The sequence below is a fragment of the Peromyscus maniculatus genome, chromosome 23, assembly GCF_049852395.1.
Source record: "Peromyscus maniculatus bairdii isolate BWxNUB_F1_BW_parent chromosome 23, HU_Pman_BW_mat_3.1, whole genome shotgun sequence".
NCBI lineage: Eukaryota > Metazoa > Chordata > Mammalia > Rodentia > Cricetidae > Peromyscus > Peromyscus maniculatus.
In genome coordinates, this window is record NC_134874.1 from 21,594,956 (window position 1) to 21,605,409 (window position 10,454).

Here is a 10,454-nt window from a genome sequence, read left to right on the forward strand (position 1 = left end):
AATAAAACTGAGATGTCTCAGTGGGTAAAGTACTTGCTGCCAGGCTTGAACACCTGAGTCTGATTCCTGGAATCCACATGGCAAAAAGAGAAACAACTGCATGTTGTCCTCTGACCTCCACATGTGTGCTGTGGTACGCACACACACACACACACAAAATGTTTAAAAATTTTTTTAAAAGAAATCAAAACAAATGTGAGCAATGTATAATCTTACTCTCAACACTGAGCAATGAAAATAATTTTGTTTATCTTTTCTTTAAATTGAATTAAAAAAACACTTTCTCATTTTCCAAATAAAATTAGTGTAACAAATATGGGGAGTTCTTGTTGTTTTGTATTTTTGAGACAGGATCTTACTTTTATAGATCAGACTGGCCTCTGACTCACAGAGATCTGCCTGCCTCTGTCTCACAAGTGCTGGGATTGGAGGTTTGTGCCACCAAGTGGCAAGTGTTGTCTTTTAAACATGCTTTACATTCTCTTACTTGTTCTGTGTGTGGGTGTGCATGTGCCATAGTGCAGTATGTAGAAATCAGTTTTCCCTTAAAGAATCCAGGCATGGAGCTCCAGCCATTAGGTCTGAGGGAAGTGCCCTTACCAACGGAGTCATCCTCAAGTCTGGGGGCTGGAGAGATGGCTCAGAGGTTAAGAAGCACTGGCTGTTCTTCCAGAGGTCTTAAGTTCAATTCCCAGCAACCACATGGTGGCTCACAACTGTCTGTAATGAGATCTGGTGCCCTCTTCTGGTGTGTAGGAATATATGCAGACAGAACATTGTATACATAATAAATAAATTAAAAAAAAAAAAAAACCAACCTCCTCTGCTGTTGCTCCCTTAGGAAGCACTGTGCCTGTGTTCCCTGCAGGAAGCTGGCATGTCCGGAGTGCCTTCCTCTCCTGATTCTTCCTTATTACAGGGCCGTGTGGCAGGGACTCTCCAGTTCTTTCCTGACAGTAACTTGATCAAGACCCAAAGTCCTTCAGGGCATGAGAGTTTTAAGCAGTTCATGTTTTTCTTTTGACAGAGCTGAGAAGCTTCAGCTGCTGAACCACAGGCCAATGACTGCTGTCGAGATCCAGCTGGTGAGTGGGGGAGGGTCGCAGCACTCAAGGGGTGGTTTTGTGGGTCTGAGATGCAGAAGGACACAGCCAGGACTGCACACATCCCATGCCCTAAGTGAGAGGAGAGCCTGGAGGCCTCACCAATTGGTCCTCGTTAGTGTGGGCCTGCGAGTGGGAAGCTGGGAATGGAATTCCTCCATGGCTGGCAGCCTGTGTCCTCTGCTGCTCTAGGCCTTCTGGCCATGGCTTGCCTGGAGGAGGTAGAGCCAACCAGCTGTTGCAGTCAGCGTTCAACTCCGAGTGACCCCCACCCCCCGTCTGCCTCTTTCTCTTTCCCCACATGGTGTCCTCCTCTCCTGCCCTCCGGGCCAGCCCCGGAGCAGCAGCTCTGCTGTAGCTGGGTGGCAGTTGTCCCCTTTCTGCTTATTTCCTCTCTGCCACTTAGCATTCACTTCTGTCCACGTTTCATAACTCAGCCCTGCAGTTACTTCATCCTTCTCCCTGCTTCGACAAGCGTGTGTGTGTGTGTGACCACGCCTGGCTTTCAGATCACTTTCTAAAACCATAAACGCGGTCTCATTTCCCTGCAAAAGGATCTAGTGGAGCCTAGGAATTTGTCAGGTCAAATCGCTGTCACAGTGTCGGGCTTCAGCAATGGTGACCTAAGATAGAGCAGGGGTGGCCTAGGGAGAAAGTGAAGACAAGACCAGTGAGAGAGAGACTCCTCTCACGGTCGTGTGGCAGGTCCCTCCTGTTACACAGGGCAGAGCCTCAGGGTAAGCAGGTCCTGTCGTCACCAGGAAAATTAGTAAAATAGTTTCCAAAGCTTGTCTTAGAGATACTCAGCCCTTAAGCAGGGGTTGGTGGCACATACCTGTGATCCCACTGTTGTGGAGGCAGGAGTAGAGGATGAAAGTTTGAGGTCAGCTCGGGTCACATAATAAGCTCCTTTCTTGAAAAATCCATGTAATAGAAAACAAGAACAGAAGAAACAGTCGGGTCTTTGTGAACTTTACAAAGTATGGAAGACAATGGCCAAAGAACCTCCATGGTCTTCAGAATTTATTTAAAGCATTTCAAAGGTTATAAAGTAGTTAACTTTTGACTACAACCTTCATTGTCTTCCCAGAGTTGTTTCTGTCCCTCGAACGAACGTGCCCGAAATTAAATTATAAACATTCCTTCCATTCTGGGGAGCTTCCTGGGGGCTTGGCCTTTATGCTAAACAGAGGTCCCCATCTGTGTGTCCTCATTGTTGTAGATGTTAGACAGATTCAGCTTAGAGGAGAGGGAAAGACCAAGAAACCAATCCCTGTCCCTTGGGTTAAGGATCACATGTTGGGTCTCCTCCAACTTTAATCAGCACCATATGCTGTTCGTGGCCGAGTGACAGATGGAGAGGAGAGATGAGGGATTAGCATTTCTCCATCCTGAGCCTGCGGAAAGCTCCGGGGTTGCTTGGTGAGAGAGCGGATACTGAGTGCTCTGAGCGCGTTAGACACGGTCCCAGGCCTTGTCCATGCCACTTTCAGTGTTGGAGGAGGACAAATATTCTCACCTTCTTACTCCAGAGGACCGGTCCTTGACTTTGTTCCTCTTCTAAGCCCTGTTTCCAGAGACAGAGATGAGAGGGGATTTGCTAGGGGAGTAGGTCACAAGGTTATGGGAGCACAGAGGCCCCCAGAAAGCTATCTACAAGCTGAAGACCCCAAGATACTGGGAGATTGGCTCAGTCCTGGTGTGAAGTCCTCAGAATCAAGGACGCTGATGGTTTAACACAGTCTGAGGCCACAGGGCTTGAGAGCTGAGGGTCCTGTCCTGGCTCCAGCCGCTTAGATGGTGCTCACCTGCATTGACAGTAGACATTCTCCACCAAGTCCACTAGCTCACACCAGGCTTCCAGAGACCCTCACAGATGCACCCAGAGCCTTTCCAGTTGACCCCAGCTGTGCTTTGGTCACCTGTCACACCTGGTGAGGTTAGGGTGCTGTCCCTCAGATGTTTCCTTTTCTACAAACTCTTATTTCCCTGCAGCTAGACTATTTTCTAGTCAGATTTTTTTCCTACCCTAGAATTGGCTGTAAAAGATAGCAAGCCGTTTACCAGGGCTTAGAGCAGCATCCATCTACCTGAGAACGTGAGGAATGGGGGTTTCTCAAAGGTTAGGAAACAAAGAACTTAATGCTTCCCTGTAGTAAGTACAGCCGTGTGTTCTTCCCAGACTCAGAACGTGGCTGCTCCATCCATGCTTGTTAGAACAAATCCGGTTAAGAGCAAGAAGTGCCTCAGCTGGGCTTTGAGTGGTCCTTTGGTGGCTGTCCACTGACTGAGAGGCTCTGTGGAGAGGTGGCCTGCTGTGTGACTCCAGCTTGCTCTGCTGGGGTCCGTTTGGAACAGTCTAGGAGCCCTCTGAAGGGTCCCCCGAACCCTGTGAACTCACAGATCGTTGCCCTGCACAGCATTACTACTTGTGTCATTGAATTCCTGGCTTACTAAACAGCACCAGGCCCCGCTCCTGCTCGCTGTAGGCATTGCTTTAACTTAGAAGACGCTAGTGTTTCAAGGCTGAGTGGACGCCGGGCCACACAGCCGGGCCACACGGCTGGGTCACTCGGCTGCTGCTGCAGCAGCTGAGTTTTCCAAGATGAAGTCTGTGATTAGTATTGGAACCTTATTCCAACCAACGTCTCAGTTACGGTCCAAGTTTCAACACGGAATTGATTTATATTTCATATATACTGTAACATGTGGATTGAAAGCAATTGTACACAGTATTTTTTGTAAGCTCTTGCTTTGATTGATTGATTGATTGATTGATTGATTGATTGATTGATTTTCTGCAGCCTGTCAAATGAGGTCAGATAGAGATTTCCACATAGGTGGAGAGCAGTTTTTGTCAAGTCTTACCTAAGGAAGTGTCTGTGTTAGTGCTCAGACAAGTCCCAGTACTAAGGTGGTGGTGTGGCAGAAATGACTCAGTGGGCAAAGCACTCGCCCCACAAGCTTGAGGACCGAGTTCAGATCCCCCAGACTCACATAAAGCTGTTGTGTAGTGTACGCGTCTGTAATCCTAGGGCTCCTCTAGGGAGATGAGTGGCTGAGAGGAGACTCCCTGGAAACAGACCGACTGCCCTGGCATGCATAAACAGCAAAGGGAGACCCTGGCTCAAACTAGGTGGAGGGTGAGGGCCCGACCCCAGGTTGTCCTCTGACACACACACTGTGGTGTACTCATTCGAGCATGCACGTGCTCGCATATACACTATGATGAAGTCTTCAAATTCAAGAAAAACAAAGCTTTACAATTGTTTTCAGGGTTACAGCATTTGCTTTCTGATGACAGCTATTGGCCTGTTAGGTTGGGTCATGGGAGGAAAGCTGTGTGCTAGGGCTGGCAGCTTACAGGGGAAGCGGCCTCTTCTGGAGTGTTTGGCAGCCTCCAGGGATTAAGAGAGCTTTGTGTGTGCAGAGATTGGTCCTTCACCAAGAGCTGTCTGCCTTCTAGCACTTGGGATTCTAGGTTTTTGTTTGCTTTTATATTGTGAACAATTTGACACGTTGGTACTGGAGAACACTGAGCTTCCTTATTTTGGCTCTTCTCCTGTGTTGAGGAGGACGGTGAGGCAGGATGTAGGTGCTGCTCACCCTGGTGGTCCAAGAGGAGTAGGTAAGCTTTTGTTTCTTCCTGTGCCTGAGAACAGAGAATCTTAGGTTTAAACTACCTTCCCAACTCTAATTCTCCCTGAGGCCTTAGTTCTGGTAAAGGCTTCTTTTGTTACCAGAGTTGGTGGAATCAGAGAGCTGTTGCCCTTTGGCTAAGGGTGACTCCTGATGGGCATTGCAGCTGCCAGACCCCGTGACAGTGATGCCGGGCATCAGCACTGGTTCTTACATTAAAAGGAAGGCCTCAGACGATCCCACTCACCCCACACCGGAGAACTCCATACTGCTGTACAGCTTCAGTGAGAGAAGCTGTGGTGTTCCAGAAGGAGTTGGTATAGAGCTTAAAGACCTGCGGCCTCCCTCCGTACTGAGGCCCGGACAGAGCCTGTCTCTCTTTCCTCATCAGTCATTGTCTTGGCTTCAGGTTTCAAGCTCAAAGTCAGTATGATTCAGTATGGTCAGTGTGATCCCAGCACGGTTCCTTGTATGCTGGAGCTCTTGACAGATGCTTTGGCCAGGTGGTTCGTTGGCTGTGTTTGCCAGTTAGTCTTCAGCTTACAGGCTTTCCTTTGGACTAACTAATCACATCAGGTGTTTCCCTCCAACCCCTCTCCTCTGGGGGCATACTGTGTTGGGTTACTCCATTCATTTTGTGTGTCTGATCTTAGAAAAATGATGTGCTTTTTTGAGGTAAGGTCTCCTGTAACCTAGGTTGGCCTCAAACTTAATATGTAGTTGAGGCTGGGCTGATCTTAAATTCCTAATCCTCCTGTCCCTACCTTGCAAATACTGGCAGTGAAGGCATGTATCAACATACCTGTCTAAAAATGCATTTTTAAAGAATTGGGCTTTTTCCACTTATTACTTCAAAACTTTTCATAAAGTGTATTTCGGTCCTATTCTTTCCCATGACTCCTCTCAGATCCTTCTCACTTCCCTACCCTCCCAGCTTCATGCTCCTCCCTCAAAGGGAAAAAAAAAATCAAAATAAACCCTCAGTAAGACAAAAATTGCCGAACTAAAACAAAAGGTATAAAACACCATGAAGTCTGTTTTCTGTTGGTCTACATGAAGTCTGTTTTCTGTTGGTCTACTCCTGTGCATGGGGCCTGCCCTGCAGTGTGGGGGCATGCCGGTGTCTCTCCAGTGGGGAACACTGACTGAGCTACCTGTTTCTTCTGTCTTGTCTTCAGGACCTACCCTTCTGTCTTTCATGGCTTTTGACCTGTGGATGAGTCTCACCTCTCAGCTTTTTGTTTGACTTCTTGAGTTTTTCATTTTGAGCTTTATTTCAGGTTGGCTTTTCTTTCCTTCTTAAAGTCTGCTTCCATATCTCAGATTGTTGTCATTATTTCATTCAACTGAGTGTTTTCATGGTCTTCATTAAGACATTCATCATATCCTCTTGAAGGTCCTTGAACATGTTCATAATTGTTGTTTTGAAGACCTTATTCAATTACATTGCTTTTCCTGGGGCCTGTTACAGTAGGGGGCTGGCTTCTGAGGGAGGCATATTGTCTTGGTGGTTCTTGCTTGTATTTGTGCTGGGATCTAAGAGGTGGAGTTAGGGTGCTGGTGGTGCTTCTTGGTGTAGAGATTTGGTCTGGTCTTTGTTTGGTGGTATTCTGCTCTCCAGTTACTCTCGTCCCGGTGTTGGGCCTCGCCAGGTGAAAGCTGTGGGGTTCCTGGTAGATGACATGTCTGTGGGAGTCACAAAGGAATGGAGGTGTGCTGGAATGAATGGTCCCCTTGAGACCTGGCCTCCTGGTGCTGATCCAGGGTCCCCCTAGTTCTTCCCTGCTGCCCCTTCCAGCCATTCCTTCTGAGAGCTGTTTCTTGTTCAGTCAAGAAGGTTTTTTTGTTTTTTTTTTTTTTTTTTTTGTTTTTTTTTAGCTGAGGACGCACCCAGGGCCTTGCTCTTGCTAGGCAAGCAGTCTACCACTGAGTTAAATCCCCAACCCCAGTCAAGAAGTTTTATTTGGGCTGAAGACGGAATTCAGTTGCTGGAGTGCTGGCCTAGCAGGTGCGAGCAAGGTCTTGAATTCCTTTCCTGGCACTGCACAAGCCAGCCTGGGGGTATGCACCTGATGATCGCAGCACTTGGGAGTGGCAGCAGCAAAGTCAGAAGTTCAAGGTTGTCCTTGACTACAGGACAAGTCTGAGACCAGCCTGGGCTACTTGAGACCTTGTCTTTAAAAAAAAAATTAGAAAATGGTTTGCTCAGGACAGTCCCTACTTAAAACACCCCAAACATTCTTTAGCTGTAGAAACAGTTTGGCTGCAAGGAAGGTGTTCTGTGGACCTGTGATGTGCTCTTGGGCGTGCCTTATGATGTCTTAAATCAACCATACCGTGTAAGAGGAGGCAGTCAGACTGCCATCCTCTTGTGGATGTAGCCTGTTCCCTGTATTACTTTCCGTACATCTGCCAGGGTTCTTTCTGAAACACCTTTTTGTATCATTTGCTGGGTCTTAGAGGTTGCTGTAAGGAAACCTTCATCTGGGAAAGGTGTTTGTCACATGCTCCTGCCTCCTTGTGAACACAGCCCTTGAATACCTGCATACTTTTAAAGTATATTTTTATGAGGATGGAGAGTTAAGAGCACTTGCTGCTCTTCCAGAGGACCCAGGTTTAGTTCCCAGCACCCATGTGGCAGCTCACAATCATCTTGAACTCCAGTTTTAAGGGGTCTGATGTGCCCTCCTGGTCTCAGCAGGCATCAAGCACACACATGGTGCACATGCAGGTAAAATGTTAATACACGTAAAAATAAATTTAAATCCTAAAGATTTGGTATTTCTTATTTATGTGTATGTGTGCCTGTGTCTTGTGTATATACCATTGTGGGGGTGCATGTGGGTGCGTGCAGAGGCCAGAGGAGGGGCCTTGGATTTCTTGGAGCTGGAGTTGCAAGAGGCTGTGAGCTGCCGTGTGGCTGCTGGGAACAGAACTTGGGTCCTCTGCCACAGCAGCCAGTGCTCTTAACTGCTGAGACATCATCTGCAGCTCCTCTTCTTCTGCTTACTTGTCAGACTCCTGTTCCGCAGGCTTTGGAGACCAGTGGCTTGTGTTAGTTGGCTTTCTCTTGCTTTAACAGAATACCTGAGATAATCAACTTACAGAGAAGAAAGGTTTATTTTGCCTCATGGTTTCAGAGTCCATCTGAGTCCAGATGGCCCTGTTGCTTTAGGACCATGACAATGATCATTGCTGACCTTGAGGAAACCAAAAGCAAACAGAAAAAAGGCCAGGGTCCCAGCACCCCTAATATCCTGACTTTCTCCCTCTGAGCCCCACTACTAAAGGTTCTTCCTCACCAAGTAGTGCCATATGCTGGGGTCTAAACCTTCCATACACAGCACTTGAGGGACATTTAGGATTCAAACCACAATGTGGCTTGTAGTAGCTGGAAGGCTTTCTATCTGGGCATGCCACACTGGGTGTCCAGTTCTGCTTCTTGCTAGGATTACAGTGAGTGTTGAAAGAGCTCATGCTTATACAATTTCTAGTATGGTTGCGGGCACAGGAGACCCCTGCAGAGTTGTGGGGAGTGGCGGGGGAAATGAGAACTGTTGCAGATAGAAATTCTGTGGCTCAGGAGAAACAGCATCAAAGGAGTGGGTGACACCACTCAAGTGACAGAGGTACTGTTGTGAAATCCGAAAGTTTGTCTAAGGCCACGGCACCCCCTAAGGGTGAGTTTCTTTGCACATCCAACATACTAGTATGTGGATGTGAATGGAAGTAGAATAGTTAGGATTTCCCTTTATTTAAAGAAAAACAAGCTGGGCATATTGGTAGCACATGTCTCTTTAGTTCCCGAACTCAGGAGACAGAGGCAGGCAGATTTCTGTGTGTTGGAGGACAGCCAGGACTACCTTGTCTCCAAAAAAGGAAAGAGTGGGTGGGGGAGGCGGGGGCAGACGGACAGACACCCAGCTTCACAGACCCATTTTATGTGCTTGCTTTGGCTAGGTCTGGGATCTGAGCTGGCTTCATCCTGCCGTGGATCCTAGATGAAATCCTGGCTGGCTCAGGACCAGGGTCTGGGCTGGCACTGGACAGCATGGCTGGGGTGGGCCATGATGGGAGGCTTCCCTCTAAGGCCCTGACAGCTTCCTTCCCCTTGTAGATGGTAGAAGAGAGTGAAGAGCGGCTCACGGAGGAGCAGATCGAAGCCCTTCTGCTTACTGTCACCAGCATTCTGCCTGCAGGCCCAGAGGATGAGCAGAGGAAAAGCACTAGCAATGATGTGGCCATGGAAGAGGAAGACCCGGCATAGATGTGCACAGCTGGCCAGGATGTTCGCGAAGTTCGAAACCCAACAGCCATTTCCTGGATGTTCAGAGGATTGTGTGTTTGGTTTTACCCCCTCTCTCAATATGCCTGATCTCAGGGTGGGTTGGGAAAATCACAAAACTAAGATAAAAAGAATCTTTGTGCCTTGGGATCAAGAAACATGGGATCAGAGAAGGGCAGAGAACTCAAGATGAGGGAACGTGGCTGTGCAGCCCTCTGGGGTAGAAAGACTTCTGTGGCCTCTGCCACACTTGTACACAGTGGAAAGCCAGCCAGTGAGGTGCTTTATGTTGTAGGCAATGGCAGGAGCTCCTGGGTGAGAGCAGAGTTGTGGGAATGGGCTCAGATGGTTGAGAGCGCCCAGAGCTGCACACAGCTGCTCCAGGGAATGACCCAGAGCTTAGCTCACTCTAGAGGAATGTCCTCAGCAGAAACAGGAGGTGAGAAAAGGAGATTAAGAGCCCAGCCTGGTCTACATAGTAAGGAACACACACGTGAACACAGCTAACATGCATGCATGCCACATACATACAAAAAATTAGTCCATTTTCTTCTTGCTAAAAACAACTCTATAGCCTTGGTAAGTGACAATAAAAAGAGACTTATTTTGGCTCATGGTTCTGGACCAAGGTTATAGGGCGTCCTGGGTATGGACCTCTTATTACTAGACTGCTGGGGTAGCATAGGATACCACCTGATGGAAAATGAGAAGCACTTATTTTCAGTCTCTTGTAGCCCAAATTATCCTTGAACTCAGTATGTAGCCCACTCTGTCATTAGACTTTTGATGATTCATCTGCCTCAGCCTCCTGAGTGCTGGGATTAAAAAACGTGTGCCCCTCACTTGAGAGACCAGGTAAAGGCCAGCCTGGTCCACATAGCAAGTTCCAGCCAGCCAGAGCTCCACAGTGAGACCTTGTCTCATAAAAACAAAAATGAACCAGCGTGTACCACCACACCTGGTGTGTGTGTGTATTTGTTGCGGGGGAGCGGAGGTTAATTTCTTTTTTCATATTTAATAAGAGTTTAATGGAGTTACTATATAATGGGGAGAGAGTTTCTCTCCAGACACTATGGTCTATCAAATAAAATGTGCATTGCAAGGTATAGAAAATCTTTTTTGAGTCCCATAGATGTCCCCACCCCCCACCCCCCAAAAAATTACAGGACATTGCTATGGCTCTTTAAAAGTCAGTGATGGATCCTCTTGCTAAAGACATCTATAGTTGGGTCATAGGACATAAAGGAATCAGTGTGGTACTAAGCCACATGTTCTTCCTCCAGAAGTACTAGGTAGTGGTTCTTCATCAGAAGCACCGGGTTCAGTTTTCAGTACCTTCTTTCATCCTCTCTTTCAGTCTTTCTCTTAGGTACTGGGTAAGAAACGAATACTGTGTGGCCTCCAGCTGGGCCCAGCTTTCCTCATGT

At 47.6% G+C, this 10,454-nt stretch overlaps 1 protein-coding gene across 1 annotated transcript in view; it reads left to right on the forward strand.

Annotated features, from left to right (window-relative positions):
- Positions 1-9,161, forward strand: part of Crcp (CGRP receptor component) — a 30,040-nt gene extending 20,879 nt beyond the window's left edge. Inside the window, exons 5-6 of the mRNA XM_006971352.4 lie at positions 1,028-1,085; positions 8,860-9,161. Of these exons, the coding sequence (XP_006971414.2) occupies positions 1,028-1,085; positions 8,860-9,009 (208 nt within the window). The 3' untranslated portion in view covers positions 9,010-9,161. The remainder of the gene's footprint in view (positions 1-1,027; positions 1,086-8,859) is intronic.
- Positions 9,162-10,454: the final 1,293 nt, after the last annotated feature.